The sequence below is a fragment of the Lissotriton vulgaris genome, chromosome 7 (genome assembly GCF_964263255.1).
Source record: "Lissotriton vulgaris chromosome 7, aLisVul1.2, whole genome shotgun sequence".
NCBI classification, from domain to species: domain Eukaryota; kingdom Metazoa; phylum Chordata; class Amphibia; order Caudata; family Salamandridae; genus Lissotriton; species Lissotriton vulgaris.
In genome coordinates this window covers 1,022,891,632-1,022,906,030 of record NC_141695.1, presented here as the reverse complement: position 1 = coordinate 1,022,906,030, position 14,399 = coordinate 1,022,891,632, and the positions used below count along the sequence as shown (strand labels likewise).

At 48.1% G+C, this 14,399-nt stretch overlaps 1 protein-coding gene across 1 annotated transcript in view; it reads left to right on the top strand.

The window, feature by feature from the left end:
- The window catches only part of CTNNA1 (catenin alpha 1), a 391,106-nt gene extending 377,049 nt beyond the window's left edge, over positions 1-14,057 (top strand). Inside the window, exons 17-18 of the mRNA XM_086931448.1 lie at positions 11,923-12,057; positions 13,078-14,057. Of these exons, the coding sequence (XP_086787574.1) occupies positions 11,923-12,057; positions 13,078-13,365 (423 nt within the window). The 3' untranslated portion in view covers positions 13,366-14,057. The remainder of the gene's footprint in view (positions 1-11,922; positions 12,058-13,077) is intronic.
- The last annotated feature ends 342 nt before the right edge of the window (positions 14,058-14,399 follow it).

Genomic DNA, 14,399 nt, shown 5'->3' with positions numbered 1-14,399 from the left:
AGCCACTCAGCCCAGACGTGGATTTTAGGTTAGGATATCAGAGGGCATCTCTAAGATGCCCACTGGTGCATTTTACATTAAATCCCACACTGGCATCAGTGCGGGTTTAATGTGCTGAGAAGTTTGGTACCAAGTTTGTCCTTCTTCTTCTTTTTTTTTTTTTTTTTTTTTTTTTTTAAACCAATTTTATTGGTAGTTTGTTAACAAAGTGCAATACACAGTACAGGTCATGTTTTATCACTTCGGAGCAATGCCAAAACTGTTACTTTGCACCACTTTGAACTGACCAATTATCCTACCAGAACTTCAGTTCAGCAATTGCAGTACAATCTACTCGTGCTAGTCACCCTTTTCACTGCTCATACCTTATCTAAAACTTCTCTACGTCTAACCCCAACTATCTCCCACCCCCCTCCTGCAACTGGTGTGTAGTACATGAGTTGCAAACTTGAAACACATCTCATGGCCCGGCTGCAATGCAAGTGTACTAATACCATCAATGTACCAGGTCTTCTAATGTTACAACACTCCCCATTCATTCTTCCTCCGTCATTTGATCATTCAGCGACTGCACCGGCATCTCCCATGCCCTTGCTGTCTCTAATGCTGTCGCATTGTTCGAGCGTCGTGCCTGTTGGAACCTAAGAACACCCTCACTACTGGCCCATTTACCTAGCTCCGTCTTCCATCTCTTACTGTTTGGGCCCTCTTTCGACTTCCAATGTATTGTTGTTTCTCTTTTCGCTAGGATTAGTCCCAAGTCCACAAATTTACTGGTCACCTTTTTGTTTTGGACGTGTGAGGGAACCAATGTAGCAAGCATGTAGCCATATTGAGATCTAACCTCCGGTCAGTGACTGCATTTAACAAGTCCCCCACCGCCGTCCAATAACCTCCTAATCTCTGAAACTCCCACAGCATGTGTACCAATTCCACCCCCTCTGCCGCACACCTAGCACCACGCTGCATCTTCTATCTGAAAGAATTTCCAGATTACCTGGGGTTAAGTATGCTCTGTGCAGAATGAAGAAATGCACCGGCTGAAACCGTGCATTCCTAGTGCTTTTCCAGGCCCTGTAAAGGATATGGCCCCAGGCGGGCTCTGGTATGGGCTTCCCAATTCCTGTCTCCCGTTTCGCCCGTAGTGTATCTAGTGGTTCAAGCCCTTCCTTTAGCATCCTGGAATAGAGGCATGTAAACGCCTTGAAGGTCCCTGCTGCCATCACTGTATACTGTCGTTTTGGGTTCCACTGTTTCCCGTCCTTCCAGTGTTTCCTAATCGCTGCTACTAGTGCGGCATGTAGCACACCCCCCCCCTCCCCCCCCCCCCCCCCCCCCCCCCCCCCCCCCCCCCCCCCCCCCCCCCCCCCCCGGTAAATCATACCTCTCCTGCAGCACCTGGTAAGTCAGGAGCTCGCGGTCCTCATGTAAGTCGTCCAATACTTGAATCCCCACCTGTTCCCATTCCAACAAAGGAGCTTCATCTCCCCCATGGGGTAGTGCTGTTATCATCCCCAGTGGGATTTCAGGTGTATAGGGGTGTAGTACCCCAGCTCTGCGCTTGGCACCGTTCCAACGTAACTGCAGCGTTTTCTCCTCTAGCGAAATATCTCTACGGTTGAGCTTTTGTTGTAGAACTGTAAATGACAGGACATGTCTCTGAATTCCCTTGTCCCTCAGGTGGTCCGGACCTCAAAACTCCCTCGCTATTTCCCGAGTTTAGACTTGAAGTTGAGCCGCTAGGTAGTAGAGCTCAAAATCTGGGACCGCTAGCCCACCTTCAACTTTCGGCCTCATCAGTGTTGCTTGGTCCACCCTTCACCTGCCGGAGCCCCAGAGAAATCCCACTATCATGGATTTTAGTAGCTTGAACACCGACCCCGGAATCCAAATGGGAAATGTCCTAAAGAAATGGAGCAATCTAGATAGAGCCACCATCTTTAACAATGCTATCCGTCCCATCACCGATAATGGTAACGTCAACCAGAACGCCATACTGCCCTTCAAGGCTCTCGCACATCTCCCGATGTTCCCTTCCAACATATCTACAGTCTCGTGGTAAATACGAACCCCCAGGTATGTTAGGCACGTCTGTTCCCAACGGACCTTCCAGGAAAGCCCAGGTATGATACTGCCTGGCTTCAATGGGAACAGGCACGTCTTATTCCAATTCACTTTCGGCCCTGAGATGTCTCTAAACCGCGATAGCAAGACTGCCGCCCCCTGCAATGCACCCCCCTCAGCAAGTCATCTGCGTACAGCGATATGTATTGTGGGTCCCCTCTGAATTGCAGGCCTTCAAAACTCTGCCCCAGCCTAGCCCTAGCCGCCAAAGGCTCTATAGCCAGTGCAAACAAAAGTGGAGATAACTAGCAGCCCTGCCCCGTTCCCCGTGCTACTTAGTACTGGGCCAAAATAAACGCCCCCACTCACACTCTTGCTACTGCTGAGGTATAAAACACCCTAGTCCAGCCTACAAACGCCTCTCCCAAGCCAAACAGTTCCAATATTGTATACAAGTATGGCCATTCCAGACTATCAAAGGCCTTTTCTATGTCCACTGACAGTACCGTAGGCATAGATGCAATCCCTTTGTCTTCCCCCATGATTCTCAGCAATCGCCGCACATTTGTGGCAGTGTTCCTAGTAGGGATAAACCCCGCCTGGTCCCCCTGTATGTAGGCAGTCCTATGCTGTAGGAGACTGGACGCCAATATGCAACTCAGGATTTTATAATCCGTGGTCCTCATCGACAATGGCCTGTACGCGATCACATCTGTGCCCTCTCGTCCTGGTTTTAGTAAAGGGATAACAAGCGCCTCCCTCATGGACGCAGGAAGTTGACCCAGATCTCGCGCTTCGTTGTAAACTATTAATAACCTCTGGGCTAATATGTCCACATAACGTGACTAGAATTCTATAGGTAGTCCGTCCACACCCGGACTTTTATTCCGAGCCATGTGCTTAATCGCACTACGGACCTCCTCCAGAGTAATGTTCCAGCCCAATGAATCCGCTTGTTCTTCCTCCAACTGCGGAAGTGGGACATTCTCGAAGTATGATTCGATATCTATCGCACCTGCCACCAATGTACTATCATACAAGGCCCTACAATAGTCTTGGAATCTCGCCAGAATCTCACACTGAGTGTATATGACAGTGCCATTTTGTTCTGCCAGTGCCATTATTGGAGAGCCCCTCGTATTATGATTAGCCAACCACGCCAACAATGTTCCCGCTTTGTCTCCTTCCGCATTAACCTTCGTGACATAAGTCTTGTAATCAAAGCTTCGCAGTCTTTCCATTTCCCCTACAACTGCCTCCTTTGCTTCCATCACTTCTGCCTGTAGTTCCAAATGTTCCGATCTGGCTTGCTCCGCAGCGCTCTACCTATTTTCAGCCTTTCCTACATCTTGTAGGAACACCTTACGGAACCCCTACATGCTTGCTGATACAAAGCCCCCGAAACACCACCTTAAAGGCATCCCATTCCACTGCTCTAGTAGTAGCCGTTCCTTCATGGTCTGTAAAATAGTGCTCAATACCTTCCTCAAGTATCCTCTGGAAGATCGGATCCTCTAATGTCTCCGGGCACAGACGCCAAGTGGAAATGTCAGACTTCACCTTCACCCAGTTTATGGTAATCAATAACTGGTTGTGGTCCGACTGTGTCCTAGTTAGATATTCCGAATGTACTACAGTGGGCACTATCGGCGCTGAACATAAGATGGCATCTAACCTAACATGGAGTTTGTGCATCACCGAAAATAATAATCCCGGTCCCGCAGGTGATGGTTGTACCACACATCTATCAGGCTCCATCTGGTCTGCCAGTCCAGCCTGCTTTTGGCCAAGGGGGGATGCGATCTATCTAGTGATACATCCATTATAGAGTTAAAGTCCCCCCCAGTACAATTGGGCCCGTCAATTAATGTGCTAATTCACCTGACATGCGGTCAAGAAAGTGTGCCTGCTCTGTTTGGTGCATATACACTACATATCGCTATGTCCCTACCGTATAGTCGCCCCTCCACTGCCACAAATCTGCCCTCCGCGTCGATTGTGTGTTTTGTTGCCTGAACCCCGCTCTCACCCAAAATAATGCCCCCGTGTAAACTCTGAATATGATGTACTAAAAACCTCACCTCTCCACCTGCGTGCAGTGCCTGTCCTGTTTTGGTAAGATGGGTTTCTTGTAATAGCGCTATGTGCACTCCCCTCCTAACTAAGTATGCATGGATTTTGTGGTGCTGTGTCAGTGTTCAGAACCCTCACGTTCCATGTGATGCAAAGTATTTCAGGTAACGTCCCCATTACAGCTGAACAAATGCCATTCTTTGCCCTACACATGTCCACATCCCTTAGTGGCTCCCTCTTCCCAACCAGAATCCCAACTACCCCATCCCCCCACCCACCCAAGAACAGGTCCTAGAACAAAACTGACAATCCCTATGCAAACCGTATCAACACACCTCTAAGACCACCAGTAGGCACTGTGGGCATGCCTTATGAGCAGTAGGGGGTGCTCAGTGCCAACAGGCGACCGCGTAAACTCCTACCCCCATCCTGCTTGAATCCCCTAGTAAAACATCAAGATCCCCCTATTTTTCAAACCGCTGTGCCGACCTCACACTCATCAGTACATAAGCCCTGCTTCACATGGCTATCCCAGAGTCCCCCCCCCCCCTCACACCCCCTGTATACCCAGGCCCCAGCATCCTACATCCATGACAGTGTCCCTTGGCTCGCCAAGTTCCCAGCTCTACCACAGCGACCACCTACTGCACATGCCATTACTCATCCAACAGTCCATCTGCTGTTAACGGTGGGACCTCTGGTCCCCTAAGGCTGTCCACATCGGATATCTCAGTGTCTGATTGCGCCTTATCCCCTTCGGAGTTCGTCCCTTCCGGTGATTGGATCTGCTGGTCTCCTGACATAGCCAATACCACTTCCAGCACCTCTCTTATTCATTCTGTGACGTCGTTGGTTTCCGCAATTCCTGGCGCCTTCGGCGTAGCCGTTGACTTGCGAAGTTGACGGGTTCTTGGGGGACCCGATGCCTGTGGTCCCATATTATCCGTCCCAGCCCTGTAAGATTCTAGCCATGTCCAGGCCTCATCTGGGGTACTGTGTGTTCGAGGCATATGAGCTGCAGATCCTACACTTAGCAAAAGATCGCCACCTGGTGTTGGGCTCGGATGAATGCAGGTTGTTGTCTTCTTGGAAGAAGTCTTTGTAGTCACAAGATAGGTGACTCCTCCCTTGGACAATACTGCACATGGTCATCGACTCCATCCTCAGATTGTTTTTTTCCGCCACTGGGTTCGGATGAAAGTTTTCCGCTCCGGCTAGAAAAGACTTTTTCTGCATTTTCGAAGCGAGAAACTTTAGATAATTTCGACATCACCAGCTACATTCCGGTGCATCGACGCGGGCCGTTGGGCCTATCGGTGCCGTACGGCCTATGCCTCATGGACAGAACTCCATTCAAGAGATGCCCGGTATGTTGAGCAAAGTTCGCTCATAGTGACCATCACGAGGTCTGCAACCTCTGTCTCTCGCCAGAACACGACTAGTCGACCTGCGCAGCTTGTGCCTCCTTCCGATCGATGAAAACGATTCGGGATCGGAGGGCCCGTCGACACGAAATGAGGAGATCAGCGCCAGCACCGGAGGCCATCTTTGAGGCGGAGATAGTCTAAGAAGACTTCTCCGAGGACGAAGATCAAATCAAAGATATCTCAGAGGACGCGGCTCCACTCGTCGCCGAGGAAGACTCGCCTGATCTCCAGATCATATCGGGAGCAGAGGACTCGGACGATTCGATTCCATCTCGACAACCTGTGAGTACCACTGCCCCCGCACAACATACACTACCCAAGATAAAGGCAGCGGTCGACACTCCGCCCATGGGGCCCAGTCGAGACCGAAATTTACCCTCCGACCCCCCGCCTTCGGGCTCGGCTCCGAGGAAAAAGACAACGCCTTCCGGTGCCTCTGCACCGAAAAAACATCATGTGCCCATTCCACCTCCTCCATTGGCACCGAAACATCCTTCGACACCGAAGCCAAAACGCCCTTCGGTGCCCAAAGACAAAGACCCTTCGGCACCTGAATCAAAAGACACATCGGTGCCGAAGCCAAGAACCGTACCGTACCCGAAAGCCTCGACTCCGAAACCCTCCGGTTCCAAAAATAAAGAAGGGAAGCCAGATTCTGGCGCCGCAGGCCCAACAAAACCTGTCTCCATGCCGAAATCTACAATATCGGTACCAAAGACTCGGCATGATGCAGACAAGCCTAAACAACCTTCGGCACCGAAAAAATTGCCACAGGACTCAATGAATACCGTCGCTCTGCCATTTCCAGCCTGATGTGGACCCTCTATGTGCGCCCTCTGGAGCAGGAAGTCTGTCTCTATAGTGGAGCAAACTGGCCACCACCGGGCGTGGTAGGCGACCTGGAAGCGGCGGTTTTGCTGGCACCCTGTGCGCCCGCTCCAGCGTGTAGAAGGGGGATAGCCCTTCAGGGGCCACCGCTGTCTTCAGCCAGTGCTCTAGATATTGCACCATATCCGCTCCTTCTTTTTCAGGCAGGCCCACTACACGGATGTTATTAAGTCTATTCCTACTTTCGGCATCCTCTGCACGTTTTTCCAGCGCCTGGATACGGTCCAAGGCATCTGTCACTTTTCTCTCCAACGCTTTTTGGGCTGGTACTACCTCCTGGATCTTGCCCTCCACTTGTTTCACCCTATCGAAAAGCTTAGAGTGATCTGCTCGCAAAAGGTCCAGGCCTGTCGCCACCTGTGTGTTGTCTTATTGCAACGGGGTGAGAGAGTCAGCTATGTCTTCCTGGATGCGATCAAACTGTTGCTGCATCCCAGCGTCCCGAGGGGTCTCCGCGGCTTTCTGCTCCGCCTGGCCGGAAGGGTCTGTGTCTTATAGCTGGGGCGCATCTTCCTTCTAACCCTTGGGTTTCACCATGATTGGACCCTCCAACTCATGCCCCTGTATGCACCAGCTTTCCACCTCGTTATCACTGGCTGTAAACCCTGGGATCGGTCACCAAAGCCAGCAATACCATTCCCCAACATTTCCCAGGTGGGAAAGTTCACTCAGCCCCGTTCATGGAGCACCTTCAAGTAGTTGGGAATTACAGTCCTTATGCCTCTAAATTGGTCTCGGTTATTCCTATGTGTGGCTGGCCCCAGCCTCTGTCATTCACGTTTGTGCCTGCTGCCAACTACTTCAACCTCAGGGTGCAGCCTCCAGAAAATCCCAGTCTTGCAGCTCACACCAATAGTGTTCCCACCGAGGCCAAGGGTCTTCTCCCAACTTCACTCTAATGCTGACAGCTCAGCACTCCATCAATTAGGCCTTAACAAGATCACAACCTTGTTTCCCCAGCCCCGTTGTCATTCTGTGACCTTGATCCATTAACATCCCGACTTGCAGGCCCCTCTTGTTTCCAGTCGGGCCCCTCTCCCCCTCTTCGAGCAATCCTCAGGGCTCCGAATCCCCTCCTATGGTGCTCCACAGGGCACGTGCTTCACCAGCCCCCAATTAAGTCAAGAGGACCGCTGTACTCGTCTAGCGGAGCTTGCACTGCCTTGTATCTGCTAGAGTCCGTAATCTATTGGTTCTCCAGGAGCTCCGCAATGTCTTCCCCACTTCGAGACTCTAGGCCAAGCCACTCGTCCCCTGCTACCACTTCACTGATGCCTTCTGCCCCAGTTCATGTACGCTCCAGAGCGACTCCGTGTTGTTGCCGCTTGAGGTCGGCCCTGTCCACTCCTTCCCTCTACATATTACTCGCTCAAGTAATTCCGGTGCTATTCGCCCAGCTTTGCCACTCTGTGATTACTCAGGGGGTCTCAGGATTACCCCAACCAGCTCCACATCACTACCACGGTTGTCTCCCTGCGTGTCCCCTCCACTCCGGCCCCAGCTCGCAGGCCGCGGCTTACCCTGTGCCCTGCCTCTGAAGCTCGGGACCCAGGATCACCGCGCTCCACTTTCGGGTACCAGAGTGAGTGCCGCCGGCCATCTGCTCTCTTCGTGGCTGCCATCTGCCCTTGCGCTGTCTGCCGGTGCCACAACGCCTCCCCGGGGGGTGGGGGATCGGGCCTTCGGGCCCCTCTCTACGTCGCTGCACCGCTCCCGGCGGCCCCCCGGCCAAGCCTCCGCCGGTAGGCTCTCTGATGACCAGCAATTACCCTTGTGTGCTCCCCTGGTCCAGAGTGTGAAAATGTCCCGCTTCGTCGGTCTCAGTACTCCGCCAGCACTCTTGTCCCCCCGTGGGAGTCAAGGCCGCTGCGCCACCGCCATCTTAGTTTCTTCGTTCGCGGCAGTCTCAGAGGCAGAAAGCGCTCAGCTCCCGACTGGCTCCAGTAAACGTCCGAAGAACACGCCAGCTCGGGTGCGCTCCCCTTCCAGCATGCTCGACATCGGCAGGTGGGTTTAATTAATCCGGACTATCAGGATATTATTGGGGATACACGAGGAGCTCAGAGCTCACGCCGCCGCTCCCATCTGCTTCCAAGCCACGCCCCTCAACTTGTCAGTCTTCAGTGTAGCCATTATGGTGCTGTGGAGTTCATAATGACAACCTCCTAGCACCATATACTCTTAATGTCATCACTGCACTTACAGTGCCCAGGAATGGCCCTGGGTACTGGAGGGGCACAGGGCTCATGCACCTGTGCCCACACCTCTGGCATAGGGCACCCAGCTAGAGGGGTGACTGAAGTATGCTAGGGCAGTGGGTTCTGTGGGCATGGCACACAGGGATGTGTGCATTGTCGACTCTTGGTTTAGTTCTGTACTTAGGCACTCACCCTGCAAAGGCAGTGTGTGGGTGCCAGGGTACAGGGCCCATAAGGGTGGCACAATAAGTGCTGCAGCCCTCAGGGGTCTTCTCTGGTCACGATGCCCTGGATACCTAGGGTACCATTTACTAGGGGATGACAGGTGGCCAGAGATGCCAATTGGGTGTTTAGTTTCAGCACAGTATTAGGGAAGGAACACATGCCCTGGGTACCTGGTTTGCAGGAACCCAAGTCACACTCAGTCAAAGCACATCAGCAGTTCAGAAAAAAGTGGGGGCATACCAAGGCAAGAAAGATGGCACTTTCTCACACTCATCCATATATTTTTTTCTCTATCTTTATTCCACAAAAACTTTTGCTGAATGTTGCAGAAGCAAAATTTTACAACTTCACAACTCTTTAATTGCAGCCTTTTCTGGCACCACTTGTACCTGAAAGCCAGTTATCCTCGGAGTTAGAGTTAGGTGTAGTTTTTGAGGGTGGTGGAAGCATGCCTCGCCATTATCGAGCTTGCATCTGTGCAAGTGTATATAGAACCTACTTGTAACTTAACTCCAACATTAAGTACAGAAAGCACTCCCTAATGTAGTCCTCTGTTCCAGAGACTTGCTTACAGCAGCATGCACAAGAAATTGAAGTGTAACTTGGGATCCAAAGAAGAGAATTTGTAATTTTCACTGCTTAGTTTGTGATTTTCTGCCTCAATTCTCGAATCATCACGTTCAGTCGCCCCCATTGCAGTCTTACACTGGGTCTTTTCCTGTGGACCCTTCTGGACTGCATGCAGCCCCTTGAACTTAAGTCTGAAAAATGTTTACAGATTTCTCAAAGGTCTTCCCATTACCAAAACTTGCTTTTCTTTTTTTTTTAAATATTTTTTTATTAGTTTCAAAACAAATAAAATAATAGACATATCAGGTGCCATACATTCAGACATAATAAAAAGGCGGACAGATGTAGATACAGGATGGATACTAAGTAATGAAGAAATGGCTGGGACGCCTACGCCAATGTATGAGAAACACGATGTGCCACAGTACAATATACAATTCACATTAAGCGCAAGCTCTCAGTCTGCCCACCCATAAAATCAGGATAATAGGAGAAGCATGAGCACCAGATACTGGAATCCCAACAATGTCAGGATGTTTCACCAACTATACTTATAAAAGGAAAGTGAAAGAGTGTGAAGAAAAAGAAACCATAAAAACAAAAAAGGAGACAAAACCATAAACCCCTCCCCCCCCACCCTGCACCCCTGCATATGGCTATTGCCTAGCTCCAACTAGCAGTGTGCCTGTCGCCCCAACTAACAAAATACTAAAAGTAGAAAATTGTCTCCGCTCCCCCGCCAAAGCCAAGAATCCCCAGACTAAGGTCTCAATCTATCAAGCTGTAAATACGTAGCGCAACAGAGGAAACTCCAAACACCGCCCAGCCTCCCGAACGCATCGTGGTTGCCAACCCCGTGTCCAGTAATACCCGATGGCACACTCAATCACACAGTCTCATCCTTGACCCTTCCGATCAAATATGTGCGCCCCTTCCGGACAAACTGTCGCTTCCGCAGGATAGTCAATGCACAAAAAGGCTGTAGCAAAGTTCAATCCGAGACGAAGCAGAGAGATGAAAGTGTTGAGAACTCCGCTAAGTCCAAAGACTCCCCACATCGTCATGGATTCCCAAAGTTGTTTTGTCCGCCATCTTAGCGGTGCCGATGTATAGGGGAGTGACGCAGTTTCAAACCAACAACAGTTCCCATCAAAAGTCTCCGGAAAGGGAGCATCCGATAGTCCAGCAGGTAGTTGATCCATAGTCTGCAACGATCGTAGGCCTAACAATCCAATTGCGGCATCAAGCTTGCTCTCAGCACCCAAAACACTGGTCAAAGGCTCCAACGTCTCCCCTAGTACGGGGTCTGCTTCCTCCATCGAAGTGGCCATCTTGGGTATCTCGAGTCGTTTTGTTTCTTGTAGTGGACCAGGGTCCGGTCCCATCCGCCCAGTTACAGACAAAAACACTATCATTTTATGTATACGGGCTTCAATGCTAGCATGAAGTGACCCTATGGCTGCCAACACCGTTCGTCGTGACTGATCACTCTCAGTCCGCTCCACAACATCTTGCTCAGTTTCGATCATATTCGCGTCCCCAGAGAGCCCGGTGGAATAGGTGGATGCGGAACGGACGACTTCAGAGGGGGACTTATCGTTGGGGACAATAACAGTCCGAACTCGGCCACCGCCGGCGGAGATCCCAACACAGCGAACACCGGCGGGGCCCTAACCGGGCCAGGGACCCCCGACCGCCGCTCCAATTGTGCGTCGTCACTCCTCCTTTGATATTCCCCAATTCAGCCAACCATAGTCAACTTCAGTCCAAGAAAAAAAAAATCCACCTTGGTAGACAGAACTCTGGCACCCAACTACAGCCGATGTTGTTCAACTGAAACCTGGCAGGGCCAGTACTCGAAACCCCGGCTTCCAGGCTGGTCGAGGCCGCAAACTGCCACACGACGTATCTTTGTCTACCAAACTGGTAGAAATGTCGGGATTGCACCGTTAAGTTCCAGTCCAGTTCATACACACGGCGGCAGGGCGCAAAAACAGGATAAATAACAGGATCTTCTGGCAGGAGTCGGAGGTCGGCGGAGCCGGGAGCTTATGCGGCCATCTTGTTTGCTGGCGTAGCTCCTCCCTCCAAAGCTCGCTTTTCAAATACTTATTGCTCAGGGAATTTCAACTGTGTGGTACTTAGGTTGGTTCACATGTGCAGGGCAGATTTTTTTTTTCCTACGTTTAAATTTAGGAATAGAAGAGAGCACTGAAGATACTAATATAAAGGCAAACTTCTCTTTATGTGCAGTCAAGTGTTCCTTATATGCCCATGTCAGCCATGATGTGGAAATTACTAGTGTGGTAAAAATGGACTGATGTTCCTGAAAAGGCTGGTTTTGTTTAGCCAGAGATTTAAACTTGATTTCAAATGAATCTTTTTTTGTGTGATATAAAGTAATTGACTAGATAAAAACTTTTTTGAACTAATGTTCAACAGATGATCGTTTTTAAATAAATGCATTTTTTTTCTAGTGCCCAGATTCTACCTGCAAACAGGATCTACTGGCATATCTACAACGCATTGCATTGTATTGCCATCAGCTAAATATATGCAGTAAAGTGAAAGCAGAGGTTCAACATCTTGGTGGAGAGCTTGTAGTTTCTGGCGTAAGTATGATCTTTCTGAAGTCTCCTTAGTCATCATTCTAGGTATTTTGTTCGTATATTTTGTATTGCTGGAGTATTGGCAAGCAACCCTCAGATTGTTTGATAACTTATTCATGTCATCTCTCGACTTCATAAAAATAGTGTTCCTGCAATCCTTGCCTGAATAGGTTTCTTTGAGGAATAGTTTCTTTAATTTCTCTACTATGTGCATCTATATATTTTTACTTTAGTGACCGCTCTTTATCTTCTGTAGAAAGGTTAAGCAGCTATCTTTGAAGATGGCAAAGCTTTTCAGGTGCTGAATTTTAAGTTGGAAAAGTATTGCATTCATAAGTGATTTGTTGGGACTTAGGGACCTTCAAGGGTTTGGTTACACAGTTGATATATCTGAAATACACACACTCTAAGTTAAGTTCAGCTTTTTGTTTTTACTAGATTGTTGATAGGTTGTAGGATCAAGTTCAATAACGATCAGATCAACCCAGTCTGTCTGAGTTGTAAGATGTGTAAACTGACCTATTTTGTACATGTGTACAATACACTCTTGTCAATAGCGAACATAAGGTGTAAACAATCTATGTATTTGTGGGCGCCTGTTATTCATAGTGGAGAAGCCTTGGTTCAGACATACCCAGGTACACCTAAAATGTACCAGCAGTGTATCGGCATTGTCTATGCCTAGGTTTTTAAACACATCAAGTGTACTCAAATAGTCCAGTCCCCTGGGGAATAACATGAAGATTTGAAAAACATTCCAGCTGTGCAACTTTACAAGTCTAAACTTATGTCCCTTCAAAGCATATTTGCTGTGAGCTATTGAACTGAAGCATGTGATAACTCACATTGTATTGGTTCTAAACAGACATTTTCTTGGTTCTTTCTGCAAAATGTTAAAAGAATAAGATTGTCATGTGTCTGAGTTATGAAACACAAGGTGTAAAGTTCATCTGGTTTGAAAATTTTATGGCTTGAAGAATATTTTGATGTAGACATGACAGTCTTCTCGTATTTTTGCTCCAGGTGGACAGTGCGATGTCTTTGATCCAAGCTGCCAAGAACTTGATGAATGCAGTAGTTCAAACAGTAAAAGCTTCGTATGTGGCATCTACTAAATACCAGCGCTCTCAAGGAATGGCTTCCCTCAACCTTCCAGCAGTTTCCTGGAAAATGAAAGCTCCAGAGAAGAAACCTTTGGTTAAAAGAGAGAAGCAGGATGAAACTCAAACCAAGATTAAACGGGCTTCTCAGAAAAAGCACGTTAATGTTGTCCAAGCGCTCAGTGAATTTAAAGCGATGGAAAGTATTTAAGGGATCATGCATAGTAATGTTTCAGAGCTTTTTATATTAAAGTATTCATTTCAGGATCCTCACTATTCACAAACATGTATTTACATAGAATATTGTGATCCACTTTTGTAGAATAATTATGCCTATACGAGTGCGTTCTGCAGGTTGAAATTCTTAAATTGGACATGGTGGTTTTGTATGGTGATTTTCCGATTAAAATAACCTCACGATAACTGCTTAAAATATATAGTATATAAATATATTGTAACCAAAGATGATTCATTATTCTTAACACTAAACATGGAGAGATGTCGAATAGCTTTTTAATTATTTTAATAGTTTGCAGTTCTAAGTAATGGTCTCAAAAATGCAGCAGGCAGGCCTTTCTTTCATTTTTGTGTTTTTTGCAGTACAAATGAATTGAATGTTAAATTAAATTTTGTTAAGATCTTGAAAAGATGGACCAGTACTAACTGTTTTGGGCATAAAATGCAAATAATTCCAGGTTGTTTTTTTAACGGTTCATTGAATACAGTTTTATCTGTCAAATATATTACACAAGATTAAATGCAGCTCTACATATGTTAACTGCATTGTGGAAAGGAAACAGTTCAATGAACTTATAAGATAAGTTTATAATTTGTAATCCTTTTACAAATTGCAACAATGCTCTTTTTGCCACTGAAACTTATTAAAGTTACTTTTATTAGAAACATTTTGTTGTTCTTCTAATATGTTTGCTCCTGTTTTAAATATTATGTTTGCATTTTTTGAGAATTAACCATTCCCATGGATTAGTAAAAGGGAGTTAATCCTCCCCTACCCCTCCCCCGCAAACCAAACCCAGATGAAAATAGTGTCCTGGAGTACCCAGACCGTCCTAGTCACCACATCCTCTACTGTACTGTATATCTTGATACCTCCCAACTACCATCTATGCAAGTGTCACCTGGGCCCCGTCTGGGGCTTTTCAGGTCTCTTACACTGTATCAGCTCGCCCCATTATCTATTCAATGTTTTTTCACTAGTACCGCTAAATGTGGTGTGGATCTCCA